The 18,181-nt window shown below is 34.3% G+C and overlaps 1 protein-coding gene across 2 annotated transcripts; it reads right to left on the bottom strand.

Annotated features, from left to right (window-relative positions):
- Positions 1–2,352: 2,352 nt before the first annotated feature.
- On the bottom strand, positions 2,353–6,462 carry LOC149405189 (2,3-bisphosphoglycerate-independent phosphoglycerate mutase). 2 transcript variants are annotated; one of them, XM_089606927.1, is made up of 10 exons: positions 6,380–6,462; positions 6,069–6,246; positions 5,503–5,630; positions 5,211–5,361; positions 4,917–5,120; positions 4,056–4,480; positions 3,574–3,766; positions 3,374–3,469; positions 2,816–2,971; positions 2,353–2,718 (listed from the first exon to the last, which is right to left on the bottom strand). In XM_089606927.1, the coding sequence occupies exons 2-10, from the start codon at positions 6,228–6,230 to the stop codon at positions 2,554–2,556; spliced, it is 1,680 nt and encodes a 559-aa protein (XP_089463053.1). In that variant the 5' UTR covers positions 6,231–6,246; positions 6,380–6,462; the 3' UTR covers positions 2,353–2,553. The 2 variants fall into 2 exon arrangements, with proteins under 2 accessions (XP_089463053.1, XP_089463054.1); XM_089606928.1 differs by lacking the exon at positions 6,380–6,462 and having other exon boundaries at positions 6,069–6,355.
- Positions 6,463–18,181: the final 11,719 nt, after the last annotated feature.

The following is an 18,181-nucleotide window of genomic DNA, read 5'->3' as shown; positions in this document are numbered from 1 at the left end:
CAACATTGGAGCAAAGCTGGGTCCCACCAACTTTTGGGCATTGGTGTCCCTGCCTGGCACCGATGCTCGGCTTCTTTATATAAAAAAATATAATCTAAATATTAAATAACAATGTCTAAATAAAATAATAAAATATTAAAGTGGGTCATTTTAAATTATTTTTAAAGTTGTCAACCATTGGAGTGACTTTTAGTAAACAAATGGCTATTAGTGATGTGGAAGGATTTTTAATAAATCAAATTTTTAAAGTGATATGTCAAAATGAGCACATCTTAGCATTGGAGTTGCTCTTATAAAATAGATAAACATAAAAATAAAATAATCATTAAATTTAATAAAAATATAAACAAATAGTACTGAAAAAAAAAAATTAACTTTCAAAAAAAATAACAAAATTCATAAAAAAAATATAAATTTGATCTAATTTTAACCATACGATATTTTTTAATTTTATTGATAATTTATGGTATTTGTTAACCTTTTTTTTTTTTTACAAAAAAATATCTACGTTAGATGAAGATTATTTTCCTCTCACACAATTAGTGCAAGATGAAATAATAAGAAATGAAATTTATATATTCAATTCATTTGTTGATATGCTTAAACTAACCATATAATTTAATGTATATTGTATATATGTATATAAATATCTAGGTACATAATTTCAAATTGAATGTAATATGTATCTCTACTTAAACTAACAATATAATTTAATATAATATATATATATATATATATATATATATGAATATCTACGTATATAATATTATATATAGCATATATTTCTACATTCATAATATAATATAATATGCATGTACGTGTGTGTAGATGTGTATACAATATTATACATACGAAATTAAAAAAAAATTATGTACGTAAAAGAAAATCCATACGTATATAATAAATATATATATATATAATAAAATAATAATAAAAAGATATTCTAATCTGAATAATACTTTTTTGGTGTTATTAGGATTACAATTTTAAAGTAATCTCATTAATTAGGTAATCACATTTCTAAAAAATCTTTTTTAACATTAACTCAAATCAAATAATGTAATCCAAAAAATGTGATTAACATTACACCCAACCAAACACACTCTAGCTCATTGTCCAGTCATTGTAATTCCTTACTTTATAATGAAGTACTCTTTTTTAATTTATTTATTATTATTCTTCGGTCTTGATGATTTGGAGCCAAATTTCTTCAATTTTATGATTTGGTCTTACTGGGACTTGAGTAGGCTTTTATTTCCGGGGTTTAAATCACTTGGATGTTATGTACATTTGTTTAGCTTACTTGCGGTGAACCCTGACTAATGTGTTTGTACCCAAGCCTTGTGATTTGGCTATCCGTGCAATGGTTAGATAAATCTCCCAAGCTGTGCTTTCATTTGCAAGTTTCTTGTTCTTCTTTGTTTATAGTAAGATGTAGAGACAATTCTAAGATCTTCATGCACGATTCGAGTTCGAGGTCTCCCAGAGCGATACTTCAAGTTCGCCGAAAGTATTTATCTAGCTGATTAAAAGATAATAAAAAAAAAATTAAATGAAACCAACTGCATCATCGTTTCTCTGAATTTTTTTTTGCCACAATCGTTTTTTATTCGCATTTTGTTCAGTGAAACATGAACTCTTCAAATGGTAGTCTTTGTTTGTCGACCCGAAATTTCTGTCAAAGATGTCAATTTCTAGGTCACTGTGCAAGCTGATAGAGTGAAACAAATTTGTTCATTTTTTTTTTTCTTTTACTTATCTGATATTCAGAAGCCACCAATCCAAATTCCTTATCACCTTGCTATTGGTCTGGTCTTATTTGGGTGCACTTCGTTATTTTCACTCATTACCTTTGTAAATGGAGGTTGCAAAATCAGGTTTCACAGCAGCGTTTTCGTTGATATTTGTTTCCGATATCGGAGACAAGGTAAACTTTCGTTAGTGTAATTTTAAGTACGCGAATTAAGTTTCCTTGACGAATAGTTTGCTTATATTGCTAAATCTTTAATTCGGTTCCTGCTCAATTCCAGACAAGTAAGCCAATCAAATGAAATGATCAGTGTATGTATTAATATTTAATAGGCCCAGAAAGTGAAAGAACGAGATGATTGCGTAAAAAATAACAAAAATATTGCATATTATTCCATTTCTGTCATGCATGAACCACTTTTCCATTTCAATATTTAGTTCAATTCTACTGTTTAATGCCAGTGTTGGTTCAAAGCCAATTTGTTATCACGACAAGGTCTTATTTGATTTTTCATAGAAATGTCATACTCGCTTTACGATGTTAGCGGTTTTCTCGTAGCAATAAACAGAGTGATTTTGCAACAAGTAAAAGTTTAAAAGAAATAATCAAACAAGACATATATTGTAAAACCATCTCGCCTCATCGCCACATAAATAATAGCATAGCGGCAATGAAAAAGAAAATACAAAAAGTTTCTGTAACTTATTCCGCAAGGTAGCATTACACAGCCTTGGATTGGATCAAAATTTAGATAAAATTTATTCTTCTAAAAAAGAAAAGTCAATTTTTTTTGTTTGTTGGCCTTAGTTATCGACGACTTCGATGAGAGTCGTCTCATAGTCGCTCGGCGCCTGGAACCCGTGAAGGTTCATCACGGTCGCAGCCACGTTGGCGAGCCCGCCCTCGGGAACGTCGTTGCGGAACCGAACACCGGCGCTCAGTCCCGGGCCTCCAATCGCAACAGGGACCTAAACGAAAAGAAAAATATCGTGAATCAAACACTACAGACAATTCCATAACTGAACCTTGAACCTGACTTGAGACTTTAATCATGATGGGCTTTACCGGTTGAAGAGTGTGAGAGGTGAGAACTTGAATGTTTCCGTTCTTGTCAAGCTGGGGTTTCCCCGATTTGTTTCTCTTCACCATGTCTTCCGCGTTTCCATGGTCTGCGGTCACGACGTAGATTCCACCAACTTGCTCGATCGCATCGAGAATAATCTGTAGTCACCGAGCCACAGAATTAGTATTGCTAATCAAAACCTTAATGGGTTTTACTTGCTAGGCTTGATGGCGAAAAAATTCAGTCTTGGTTTTCTGAAAAAAAAAGTCCTTTAAATATTGGAAAAATTGTACAAAATAACTATTTGAAAGTTATTGATTAGTCAAATAGCCAAAGTTTCACCTTTTCAGCAAAGTAGCCAAATTTATGTTTTCAAATTTTTTTGACAGCCAAGATTAAAATTTTGGACGATTATTATAAACAATTTATCACTTTCAAAAAAATTACTCTTGGGGTCAAAAAAAATTTGAAACCATATTATTGCACATTTTGACTATTTCACTAAATTAAGACAAACCTTGGCTATTTTGTAAATTCATAACTTTAAATTGGCTATTTACCTTAACAGCCTCATCGGCAGCTTTGCAGGCCACAACGGTGGCTTCAATATCACCGGTGTGTCCCACCATGTCACTGTTCGGCAAGTTGACACGAACCTAAAAAAAAAAAGGCATCGCAAAGTTAAACAACAGACCGGATGAGATCTCTTTAACAATGAATAAAGAACACTACTTTGGATGGAGAGCGATGTAATTTTTACCTGGAGGAATTTGCCGCTGAGAATCGCATCTCTTGCCTTCTCGGCGATCTCAACAGCCTTCATTTTTGGCTTGACGTTGAATGTGATTCCACTGTCACTCGGGACTTCGACGTACTCTTCCAACGAAGAGTCGAAGTATCCGGAGCGGTTTCCGTTCCAGAAGAAGGTAACGTGACCAAACTTAACAGTCTCACTGCACAACAATAAAACAGAAGGCAAATGCTATAATATTTATAAACATACAAAAAAAAAAAAAAAAAAATTAAAACCTCCTATAAGTCAGAACAAACACGCCGAGAAAGAGTTGGGTTTCTGTCATTATAAAAAAATTATTGAAAAATCTAAATGCGCATTACTATTTGGGGGATTTGCAGGTCTCTGGAAAACCAGACTATCTTGTATTTATTATCAGTTTATCAATATGACATTATCATGTTAACATCAGTAAACTGATAAAAGCTATAACATTCTAGATCACAAACCTGCAAGCGAAGGTGCTGACACCGTTTTTCACAAGATATTCACCGGAAGTTCTGTCAATCTCGGGAGGAGAAACAAGGTAGTGGTTTGGGAGCTTCAGCTCGCCATCGTATTGGAGCATGCCAGCATAACGGATCTTCGGGACTCTAACTCGGTCAAACTTGTCAAAATCTTCGTATTCGAGCGCCTTTGCAATCATGACCATCCGATCCGCTCGGAAGTTGAATGTGACAACAGCATCGCCGTCCACAATGGGTCCCACAGCCTTGTCGTTCTCGTCAACGATGACAAATGGGGGAAGGTACTGGTCGTTGGCCTTGGTCTCGGCTCTCAGAGTCTTGACGGCTTCAACGGCGTTCTTGAATTTGTAAGGGGCTTCGCCGAGAACTTGGGCGTCCCATCCTCTTTTCACAACATCCCAATCGTTCTGCAAAATAATCGATTGCTATTAAAGTAACTCAACTGAGAAACGATAGTATAATCCTCAGTCTTTAAAAAAATAAAACCCTTAATTGTTTATATATCTCGCCGAGCACGTTTTTTATGCAGGAATCTGAGGAAATTCTATCGATTACCTTGTTTCACATTATGTGGTATTAGGATTCCCTAAGAATGAAAGTTACAAAATGTGTTATTCAGATTACCACCACCACTTAGTAACCTTGGTATAACTTGAATAGTCCAACAAATTAAAATTGGACTTTATTTTCTACACTAAAAATTAACTTTCCATTATAATAATATATATTATTGGTCATCTCAATATATTAATATGATTCATTTCAATATGATAAACTTGGATTAACACACCAAATACAGTTGGATTACTAAAATACCAAAAAGACGCCGAACACATTTCATACCTCATAACGATCCATAGTGACATACATGCGACCACCTCCAGAGGCAATCTGCGCATCGATGCCCTTCTCTCTCAACTTGATGAGATCATTATCAAGAGTTTCAACAAACCCCACACTCGAACCGTCCAAGACATCACGGCCATCGGTAAGAATGTGAACGCGGATTCTCTTAGCACCCCTCTCACTAGCTCCTTTAACCAACAACTACATGAAAGAATAATAATAATAATCACAATTAAAACACAAAGAAACAGTTACTAAAAAATAATAAATAGCTTCCCGAGTCGGACTTACCTGGACTTGGTCAAGCCTTGAGTGAACTCCACCGTCACTCAACAACCCAATAAGATGCAATGTGTTCGTGTCGAAGCATTCTTTGATGTAACTGAAACCTTCTCCTTCAAAAATCTTTCCAGAGGCAAGGGCAAGATCGACAAGCTTCGCCCTAAACATGGAAAATACGGTTTCAAGAAAGATTAGCAATATTTCAAGCGCACTTGACAGACCACAAATTTAAGAAAGAAAACCCATTTATGTATGTAAGCTTATAGATAGATAAATATATAAAAGATACAAGAAAACCCACCCCTGAGCAAAAATACGTCCAGCGCCGAGGGCGTTGTGACCAACTTCACTGTTACCCATGTCATCTTCAGTCGGAAGCCCAACAGCTTTACCATGAGCCCTCACTAGCCTCCACTTCTCCGGAGCACCCTGTTCAAATCACAGCCATTCCATATCAATATCATATCAGATGTTATTCTCACTCTCTTTGAATCAATCCGCTTTTACATCAGAAAGCCAAAGAAAAAATTTGAAAAGATAGAATAAACGCTACATCAGAAAGCAAAAAAAAAAAAAAACTGGGACGTTAAGAAATCAGTTTTATTAGCAGCGAGGAACATAAAAAAAAATTAAAAAAAAAACTGGCTTAAACTTTATACATGCATATTTCACAGCAAAGCACCATTTAGCTCAAATCCAATCGAAGGAAACACACACACACACACACACACAAACCAGAGCACATGCATAGAGCAAAGGGAAAATGATAAAATATCCGAAACCTATCAATCTCTAGAAGTAAGAATCCAATGAATCCATCAATATTCCGAAACAGACGCAAAAACAGAATCGGGAAACAAAAATTACATTCTTGAGAGAATCCATGGTGGGAGTTTCAGCGACGTGGATACAGTTGTACTGATCGGGACTGGCTTCACCCCAGCCATCCAAAACAACCAAAGCGATCGTCTTTCCCTTTGGCAGCTTCGGGTGATCCGCCAATTTCCACGACAAATCTTTGCTTCCCATATTTTCCCTGCAAATACTAACAAAAACCCAAAATCCAAGCACAAAACCCTAAATCAATCCAGTAAATCTCCGACTAACACAGACCAAATCTCACAGATTAAACAAAACTAAGGAAATAATCGAACGACCAATAAGAACAAACCACGTACTTAAGCGAGAGAGAAATTGGAAAAGTGCCTTTTTTTTCAAATGAATCCAAAATAACGAAAAGTGAGGTTTACGAACACAGAGTGAGAGTATTCGCAAGTCCCAACCAATATATAGTGGCTATGCTCAGTGGATTTTAGCTTTTTTTTTTTTTTTTTTTAGTTAAATTATATTTAAGCGTTTAGTAAATCGATTTTTCTAAAAGTTAAAAAGTGTTTTTGAATATCTTCTTATTTGATGTTTGGCAAAACTGTTTTTACAAAAAACTTCAAAAGCGTGAAAAAGATAAGATTCTTAACTTTTAAAAAAAGTGTTTTTAAGTTTGGTATTTAAAATACTGTAATATCTTCGTACAAAATATTATTCATATATATATATATATATATATATATATATATATAAACATATTAATAATTATTATTTAATTATTAAGAACATGTCTATTTTAGTCTTTTATTATAATATATTTATTTTACCAAACGCTAAATCAGTTTTTGTTACCAGCAACAACCGTTTTATAAACAGTTTATCAAACACCTTATCAGTTTTTGGAAAAAAAACAGTTTTTTTCAAAAATTGAATCTAAAAGCACTTTTTTAAAGGGCATTGTAGCAAAATAGCCACTTTAAAACTATAGATTTTGTTTTTAGCCTATGTTTCATAACTTTTAGGGAAATAGCCAACGTGCTTAGGTGTCAATAATTAATAGACTAATTTGCCCTTTTACTAGATCAAATGGAAATAATGAATATATTTATATTAAATAATAGGCAATAATAATAGAAAATAACATAAAATTTCAAAATTGTTATACGTGGCACGCTAATCTAGAACGGCTCACCAAGATTGGCGTTACTGTTGAGAACCTGTCAACACAGATAATAAACGTAAATTACTGGAAATTATCTCATTCTTGAATGGAAATAAATGGAAATAACTGTAAATAAATCATCTGTAACAACACAATCTGTACTATTTTTTTAAAAACCAGATCTGAGAACTGGGTTAAAAAAAAACCCAGATCTAGTTTCGAAATAAATGGAAATAATTGTAAATAATATACTACATAAGCTTAATTGTAAGGTGCGCCTCCCATCGGGGAAGGCCGGGCCCAGGCTGCCCGGGCCTCCATCGCCGCCGCTCGCCTGCCAAACAGTCCCGGCGTCGCCGCCCAGGGCCGACACGACCATCCCAGCGCCTGGCTAGACCTGTGCGACTCCACCCAGGCCGCGCGCGCCCCCATCCCAGCGCCCGGCTCGACCTGCGCGACTCCACCCAGGCCGCGCGCGCCCCAGAGCCGCCTGGGTCTCCTCTGGCGATGCTTCCGGCGCAGACAGCGCCGACGAGGGCCGGCGCACCTTCGCCCGGGCCCGCCTCGCCGAGCACGCCTCCACGCCGGTCGACTCGGCTCTCCCCGGCGCTCCTAGGCCGACGCCACCCGGTGCCGATCTCGTCGGGCGCAGCCACGCTCGGGTTGGAGAGAGAGAGATAGAGATAGAGAGAGAGAGAGAGAGAAAGAAAACGCCCAGATCCGATTTGTGGAGTGGCTGGAGAGAGAGAGTGAGAGAGAGAGAGAATGTGGATAATGATTCAAAAGCAAAATAACTGCCTCCTACGTATCAGAAACAATTAACGCACAAAAAAAGGAAAAAAAAAATATGCTAATTAAAAAACTGAGGACAAAAAAGTAAAACATAATTTGCCACCTATTACGTTTGGCTATTTCCCTAAAAAACTCAAAACATAGGCTAGATCCCAAACCTAACGTTTTAGGTGGCCTAGTTGCTTATAAAACTCTTTTTTAAAAACAAAGATATGTCAAACGGTGCTTTTATACGTAGTTTTAGTTTTTGGTTTGTAGTTTCTCTCTCTTAACTTTTTTTCTTACACTAACTTTTAATTCTAATTATCTTTTTATGCTTTTATCAAATAATTTTTTTGACGTCACCAAAATTTATAATTTATTTTTTTACATTTTATAGACACCAACTTTGATATATTTTTTATATACCAAAAAATATCTTATTATTATTATTAATTATATTTTATATAAATAATTATTACTTATAAATATTGATATATATTTTGCCAAACACTAAATCAGCTTTTGTTAACAGCTACAACTATTTTACAATAGTTTACCAAATACTCATCTGTTTTTTAAAACAACAGTTTTTTCGTACAGCTATTATAAAATCACTTTTTTAACAAAAAATTAGAAAAATAGTCAATTTAAACGTTTGATATTGCTAAATAACCAAGGTTTGGTAAATATTAGGTAAATAGCCATAAATGATGACGTGGCTTAATATGGCAGTGGCTATTTACTTAATATTTACATTTGTAAATATATAAAATTGGTTATTTACCTAATATTTACAAAACCTTTGGCTATTTAGCAATTCTCAACGTTTAAGATGGCTATTTTGCTTAATTACCCCTTTTTTTTAAGTAAAGCTATGTCAAACACAGCCAGTTACTGATATCGTATCGAGACTCATATTTTGTTAGATTATCGGGAGATACATTTAATTTATCGGAGTATCTAATGAAAATAGTATAAATCATATCGGTGAACTTACAATTATCGATGTGGTTTACCAGCAAATACCGAACTTACCGAGAGGGTATCCAATAAACAAATATTTATAAAAATTCATACATAAAATAGGATAAAAAAAATAATATACAATATCTTTAGTACTTAATGAAACAATTCAAGGTGAAAAACGGCGTTGCTCCATCAGCAAAACTGGGATAAAGTAATACAAAGTACATTCTAAAATGAAGAAGATCAATACAATCCATAAAATAACATAGTTCAACAAAAACAACCAATAAAATGACTACTTCGGCAATATCCCTCGGCTAATGGTCATACATAATCATATCAACTCAAGTAATGAGCATATGCGCTTTGGTACGTTTACAAATGATAGTTGTATTCTCATTGAGTCATACCAATAGAGAAAGAGTTGCACGATAATCTTTTTGCGGTCGGATTGGGGTAATGATGGGAGCGAGGTGGCGGTGGACAATATTGGTTTTTGTAATAAGAGGAAAATCCTTCATAATACAAGTACGAATACTCCGGGTCTTGAGGAGTAAGTCTCACCGATCCGAACTTGTTGGACAAATCATCAACATCATTGCTAGACGTAAATGACATGACATCATTCATACCTCCGTCGTGGCCGCGCTCATAACCTGAGTAAAAAAAGGTAGGGTGAAAACAGTCATAATCATCATCCATTGGTATGTATCCAGGCCCAAAGGAACCTCCACATCCATCACCATCACCACCACCATAGGAACCTCCACGTCCATCACAACCACCACCACTATTACAAACCTCTACCTCCATCACTACCACAACCATAGTAACCTCGATCATCACTACCACCACCACCTCCTCCACCTCATCCGAAACCTCGACCTCATTCATCTCCACCCACGCCAACTGAATTAGAACTGTCACCATATCCGCGTTGAGGAAGGACTTCCTCGGACATCACGCGCTCCGGATCAACTCCAAGCTCTTGGGCCATCTGAGCCGGGTTCTAGTTATCGTCGTCCAAGGAAATCGAGTCAATCCAACCAAGCAGTTCATCGCCTCCCTCATTATCATGACTCGAACGTTCAAATGCTCTTTCCATGATATCCAAATGATCCATCGGGACCGTCAAGTTGTCGTGAATTCGAGTTATTTTTCTGATCTGCAATTTCATGTTGTATGAGCAAAAGACAAGCTTCTCGAGCCTCTTATACGCTAGGCGGTTCCTCTGTTTAGTGTAGATCAAGGGCGAACATATTCCAATTTCTCTCGTAAGCAAACGATGATGAATTCTGCGACAAGATTCGAATGGCCAATCTTTGTAACGTTAGCGTCCAATTTCCATAACATCCCCACCACTCACCTGTAATCATGTGACATAAAGTCATATAATTTCATTTCATAACACTCCATTACATAGTCTTTATATTACACTTTACATAACACTTACTTGCACACAACGTACCTCGTGCCGAGATAGCACTTTTTTGTGCGAAGTCTCCTCTAGCCTCTCGAAATGCGATCAACTGTAATGGATAACTTAAATGCGACTACAAATACATAATAATAAAGCTCAACGAATAACATACTTGCAAAATTATACATTTCTTCCAGGTAAAGCCTCACATAACTCCGGATACAAGGTATCAAACACCTTCGTGACAGCCGCTATATGCGAATTATCTATTGCAATGTCCGCGTTATATTGCAACTTTGGATTGAAAAAAAAGCTAAAACAAGTACGTGTTTATAAAAAGCAAAATGTCAATGAATGAATTGTTTGCGAGAGAAAATTTACCTTCTACATGTGATGAATGACACATCTGACTAGTCCATCTATGCTCCACGATGTTGACAACTCATTTTCTGCCGTTGCGTGCGGACAACTTATTATTCACCTCATGGAACACGTAGTAGAGTAATCCTATCGTCAAATGCACTTCGGTGTCTGTTGCGATATTTTCGTACGCAAGTAGTGCACGTAGTCGCTCAAGTAGTAAAATCGTAAGAACGAGTCCATCCCATGAGGACTATGCTTAACCGAAACACAACTAGCTAGCAATGAATTGAACTCAAGTAGAAAAAGATGATGATTAACTAATTTGCTGAAAATAAATAAACAAGAAAATTAGCACGCGTGAACAAATGAGTAGCAGGCAATGGCAATAGCTTCGCAAAACTTTCCTATAGTCGGAATTCCTAGAACTACGCACGATTTTTCGTCTCTCTCTCTTCACTTATCACACTCACCTAATATTATCGTAAATCTCTATCGAGCATCTAACACCATATGCCAATACCGAGTATTTATCTCTCGACCTCAAATCATAAAAATACGACAAGCATTATAGACAAGAGTGTACACCTTAGGAATGTACTACGGTGAAATAATTCTTATGCACGATTATCTAATTCTCTCTCAAGCAACTAAACAATCCTAAAAATCATGAACGAGGTAGATTATCTCATACAAGCATCAAGCACAAAATTAATTCAAGTGATAGAGAAGATTAATAGAAAAATACTTCAATTAAATAATTATGAATCCACAACTATATTCAAGCAAAGCTAAACCATCACTCTTAAGGAGTTCAGTTCAAGAATAACATAAATAGAAAATAAATAAACAAAATCTATATCAAAATAAAACATGAAAAAAAAAAAGAGTTCCAAGGAAAAATATTAGAAAGAAAAACGTTGAATTCACGATTGTCAACCACGATGAACGGTGGTCTTCTCTTCCAGTTGTCTCTTCTCTCACAATTAGCCAAACTCTATTATGAAACATAAAATAATACCTCTCTCATGAATTACGAAAGTCTAATATATTTAGAGTATTTTGGTGTGTTTTCGGAACCTTTGGAACCATTGGATTTGATCGAACGGTTGAGAAAACATAAAAAAAAGTCAAGTTGGAAATTGCTGGTTTTGGAGTTGGGCGGCGTGCCAAGTCGATTTTAGCTTTTTCGCGCTCCGCGCTTACAGCTCGGATGCTCGTTTCTTCGATTTTCTCGTCGGCGCGGTGCACTACTTTTTTTTTCTAGCGCCCACCATTTTTTAAACGGCCATAACTCTTAGCTCCGATGTCCGATTCTTGCAAATAAATATGCTTTGGAAAGCTGAGATAAAGCTCTATCCAATGGTCATAAATCTTAGCTCCGATGTCCGATTCTTGCAAATAAACGACGTCGTGTTTCTTGTTCCGCTCTACTTGCTTGAAAAGTCTTCGAATCACCTCAAAATTACTCAGTAACGTCACGTGTTGCTCCACTAACCTCCTTAATACTCAAATACTTTCTAAAACACATCAAAACACATAACATCACTTGAGAATGTGTGAAATTCAGGCCCAAAAATAGGAGTTTAACGCGTACAAAACACACCTATCAGGGTTCCATAATCGAAGAATGATATACAGAGGCTAAAAATTGCACATAACTCACCGACATATTGCCAAAACTTCGGGTTCAAAATAGTCTCAATGATGGATTTACCGGCAGGTGTGGGGCTCAATTTCTCGTCTTTCCACCATTGACTAGTGAACAACGTCCTCAACGTAGCTCTTTTCTTCCGGGGGCTTCTAAGAGCGAGATAGTTCGTTGCAAACATTGTTGCCCCGGGACGGACAATTTCACCTGGGGCCGCCTCTCGTAACTTTGACAACACCGAGTCGTGGTTGTAGATAAACTCTGTCGCTTCCCTCAATGCTTTGATTGTCCCCTTAAGCATGTCTCTCTTCTCAATATCTTCAAACATCAGATCCAAGCAATATACGACACAAGGTGTCCAATACACATTATAACGCCACATCAATTTCATTCCAACACTCTTTTAATTTGATCTGTTGTCGGTTACAACTTGGACGACATTGTGTTTCCTAACTTCTTCCAGCATATCCCTCAATATTTAATAGATGTACTTCGCATTCTTCATGTTCGAAACACATCAATGGACTTCAAGAACAGCGTCACACTAATGCAATCCACCATGATGTTGATGATGCTCAACCTGGTTGGCCCCGTCCAACCATCAGCCAATATGGTGCATCCATACGTCTTCCACCGTTTCTTTTGTTCTTGCACGAAGTTCTCCGCATCTACAATCTCCATATCGAGGTACTTGTTATGAACTTCATACAATGATGGCAGAGGAACCTTTGGATCAGCAATATAGATGAACATCACATTCAAATAAAAAATACAAACAAAAATATGCAATACAACAAGTGATGATGATTACCTAGATCTTGAGCAGTCACAATCATGCAATACAACAATTACTCGCGATCACGTGCTGGTGAACGATGAATTTGGTTATAGCTTTTTCGAGTCATGTCTTCTTCTTCGGGTCCACCATCTCGTTAATTCTTGGTTGCCTCGCACTGAGAGACTTATATGACGAGGGAGCCGCAGGTGGAGGTTTTGCACCCGAGCCTTCCCTGGGACCCGATTGAAACCGTGCTTCTCATTTTGTCCAAACCGCTTCTTGTCGTGACCTCTTCACCGTTACTCGCAATTGGGCTTAGTATTCATGATTATCTTCATCATCGTCATTGTAGGTTTGTTGAAGGTCTTGCGAATTGTTTCTTCCAAGGTATGTTCATGTTTCTTCTTTTCAACATTACCACGGATTAAGCTCACATCTCCTCGATCACCTCATGAGGGACTTTATCACACATTTTCACGTTCTTCTGAGCGTCCAAATGTGTCAGGTGATTTTTTACTCTAGTGATCCCCCCTCCTCCCATTATTTGACCACAAAAATTACAAGTGTGGGCACTCGCCTTTCTCGGAACGGACGTACAATACTTCCTTACTTGGTTGGGTTATTTTGATGTATCCAGACTAATACCAATCCAACCCATTTCATGAATAAAATGTGACCAATTAACCAAGCAACAAAACTACTTGTTTCAAATAACATCTTATTGTTGCATCTAAACATATAAATGTTGACTAATCTGACTTCATGTCTACAAATAACACATAAAGTAATGAACACAAAGTCACAAACACATATTTATCATTTCATATATCACATATTCATAAACACATATACACAAATTCATAATTTCACAAATCACATTAATTTTAAATTTTATAAACACATATTCATAATTTAATTTCATATTGATATTCCGTTAATTATTAAGCCCAGTTTAAAAAAAATTCTCATCTAAAATCCAACATCCGTTGAGTTTGCCAACTTCATTTTCAGATTCAGCTCAGATCAAAATGCTGTATTTCACAATAGATATTTTAAATTTTGATCTATTTAAAAAACTGTATAATTTGGAAAATATATGAAAATGATAAGTATAAAAAAAAATCAAATACTCATTAGTATACTTTTACTATTATAAGATTAACTTTTTAAAATGACGTGGACCACATTGAAAGAGGCCTTTATATTAAACAAAAATAACTTTATTATTGGTCAACTAATGCAGATTTTTGCCATGAACCGTGGCTTGTGAGCGTGCTGCTCCATGTGACGTCTTCCTTTTTTTTTTCTTTTTTTTTTTTTGTTGTTGTTGTATAATTGAATTTGAATACTGAAATGGTATTAGGAGGTTGAAAATTATATATAAACAAGTTTGGCTGGAATAAAATTAGTTGAGCAAAGGCATATTCGGGGATCTTTTCCAAATCCTCCACTTACTCTTCTAGCTACTAGTTATTATTCTCAAGTCCAAGTCCCCAAGTCCACCAAACAAATCAGGTTTTAAATTTTGATAATCCTAGTGAAAATTCGAAATTCCAACTAAAAAAATCTGGAGTTTTGAAAAGTAATTACGAAATCTTTTATTGTGAAATAATGAAATTCAAATTATTTTAATTTGAAATCTTTGGACAATGTGAGCTATATTATTGTGATGTTTGTGTTTTACATGACTATATAGTGTTGACAACTTGACATGCAATTAATTTAAATAGAAAATATATAATCTCATGTATGTTTTTTTAATGATATTTGAAGTCACTGATTACAGACACAATTGAAAAAAAAAAAAAAAAACTAGTTGACTAAAAGGTAATTATTGGAGACGACAATTATAGAAAAATAAAAGAATATTTGTGAAGATGTTGTCACTTGATTGGAACATATTGATGTTGTACACCACATTTAGTATGCGCTAAAATTTGTTACTATGTAAACATAAATAAAAATAAAAAATTAGGGTTCAAATCTTCTGATACTCATATTTTATGGGGAAAATTACATAACTAATTTAAAACGTGCGTCACTTTTCATATCTCATTCATGTTTTCAAAATATTTCGACAATAACCGTTTTCTTTTTGTCCGGATAAAAATACCATTGTGTTCCAAATCTAGTCAATAACTATTGAAATTTGGTTAACTATTATTGAAATCTAATCAACAATTATTGAAATTTGGTTAATAATTTTTTAAATTTGGTTAACAATTATTAAAATTAGGTTCAAAATATTGGTATATTGAAATCAGGTTAACAGTTATTAAAATTTGGTCAACAATTCTTGAAATCTGGTTAACAGTTATTAAGGGCAAAATGGACATTTCAAAAATCAAAACGGTTATTTATGAAAAACAAAAGGTTCAGCTGCTAATATTGAAAAAAAATACAAAAAAGGCTATTAGAGACTATTTCCACTATTTGATGGGTCATTGAGATTTTAGTTTTTGGTTGGATCAACAGGCCCAGAGGACTAGTGACTTGAGAGGATGTATTTTTTATATTCACTTTGTTTTTGTTAATTTTGCCCAAGTTCTGCGAGATTCTTTACATAATTCATATTCAAATATTATTTTTCAACTATATAAATTTTTATCGATGTGATTTTAGTTCCATTATCTATTTAGGACTGAGTTTCAATAACAAATTTTTTTATTGGTGCGTCCATAATCATAATTTTAGTTCTGATGCGAGCGTGATTAGCAAAGTAAGATCGTTCGAATCGAGCGTAGTTTTAGGAGTCCCGATCATATGAGAGAATAGTGAAACAGTTGCCATTGCCTTCCTAAATAAACGTCCAACCTCGCTCTAGTTTAATTAAATTAATAATTATCTTTGTTAAATTTTTCGGTTGAATTCGTAGCTAGCTCATTTATTTCTCGCTTATTTAATCTTCGCGAGATCAACTCTTACTTACGAAATTACTTCTTGAGCGATTACGTGCACTTACGTACTGAAATATCGCAGCAACCACCACTCAACGTCTAAGCCTAGCCTGATGAGACTTCATGCCACAGTCTAGAACTTGGAGGTGTTACGCGACATATATCTAGTTATTGATTTTCACTATTCTGTTAAGCTCAACGGCGACAAACGACTCTTGGTATTGTGTCCATGGGAGCATTTTATCCACGATTGTGGATAAAAACACGGCTGAGTATATAATTGAGTGAATTTTTATTGCATTAAAAAAAATCAATCATATTAAATTGTGTTAGAGAGTGCTAGCATTGTCAACCTACATGAAGCCATAATTATAGTTTTGAATTCTTATTGTTAAAATTAGAGTTATACTTCTTCTGCTTATCATTTTTTTATTCTAACAAAGGATTCATATAATGCAGTTATTTTGTAATATTTATCTAATTTTTTACAATGTTATTGTTGACAGGCCAGGCTGCAAAAAGGAACACTATCCAAGATCCCCGTCAAAAACTGATTTATAGTCACATTTACAGTTTGATTTTGCTAAATAGCCAACGTTTCGTAAATTTTAGGTAAATAGCCACTTTCATATATTTATACACGTAAATCTTAGGTAAATAACAACTTCCATTTATCAGAAGACGTCATCTTTATGGCTATTTACTTAAGATTTACGAAACGTTGACTATATAGCTATTTCATACGTTTTAATTGACTATTTACCTAATTTTTTGTTTATTAAATACATATAAAAAAATCCTATTGATTAAATATTTATTTATTTAAAATTATTATGTAGCTTTTTTTTTTATTTATTTATAATAGTATAGTTTATTTTATACTTGTATTTTTGTTAGATTAGTATTACTAAATGTTTAGTAATTATGTATAAATAATTTTAATAATACTAAAATAGTTTAAATCTTTTACATTTATTATTAATTTATGAAGAATTTGTTGCAACTAGTCAATCCCCTAGCTTCTTTAAAGATTATAGCAAAAATTTCATTTTATTAAGAAAATAGCTCATCAGGTCCGCAGTTTCATTTTGTCTTTTTATTGACATGAATGTCAATAAATCTTCAAACGATTCTGGAAATTTTGTTAAAGATTTATTGAAATCGATGTCAATAAATTTTATGAATGTCAATAAATCTTCAAATAATTTGGTCTTTTGAAGATTTATTGACATGCATAAAATTTATTGACAACCAAAAAAATTTCAAGAATCGTTTGAAGATCTACTGATATTCATATCAATAAAAAGACAAAATGTCAATAAACCTTCAAATGAATTTCCAAAATTTTCAATTTAATTTTTATTTTATTTTATTTTTCTTCAGATTTTCAAATTTGTCAATTTTTATTTTTTAACTTTGCATACCAAACGAAAAATGATCTATAACTTTGCTTTTGTGACTATTAAGTGAATAACAATATTAAATACAAAAAAAAATATTAAAGATATTTTCGTTCCAATGCATATATGAAAATCATGATTTTGAATTAATTTTGAGATATTGGATTTTGATCTTAAAGTATTGAGGCTTCCCACTCTTTCAATCTTGGGCATATGTCGGGCTGAACTCAGATTTGTGCTATAATCAGTTGTATAACCTATTTAGTCAAAATGGGCCTTCATATTGGGCCAAAATAATGGGCTATTTTAGATGGACAAAATTTTGTACCAATATTTTAAGCAAGTTTGATGGTATACAAAAAAAAAAAAAAAACGTAAATGAGCTATAAATTATAGAAAGAAAATAGAGAGAGAGAGAGAGAGAGAAAAAAAAAAAAACTAAATTCTTTTTTTTTTCTTCCTAAAATAACTGTTGTGGAGACAGAAGAGAGATTAATTAATGTTACGTGTGATTGATAAATTACTTCAGATATCTACTTATAATAATAATAATAAACAGATTCGTGGGCTACAAATTAAGGAGAGAGAGAGAGAGAGAGAGAGAGAGAGAGAGAGAGAGAGAGAGAGAGAGAGAGCTATAAACCGTACAATGTAACTGTAAAAACACTACACAAAAGTTGAACAAACTTAGATTACGTGAGTACAATTGTGTTTTTAACGAAGCAAATAGACAGTTTGTTTGTTTTT

The sequence above is a fragment of the Urtica dioica genome, chromosome 2 (genome assembly GCF_054948205.1).
Source record: "Urtica dioica subsp. dioica isolate 48M chromosome 2, U.dioica_male_clone48M_v1_H2, whole genome shotgun sequence".
Classification (NCBI taxonomy): domain Eukaryota; kingdom Viridiplantae; phylum Streptophyta; class Magnoliopsida; order Rosales; family Urticaceae; genus Urtica; species Urtica dioica.
Note: the sequence above shows the minus strand (reverse complement) of the source record. Positions and strands in the feature narration are given on the sequence as shown.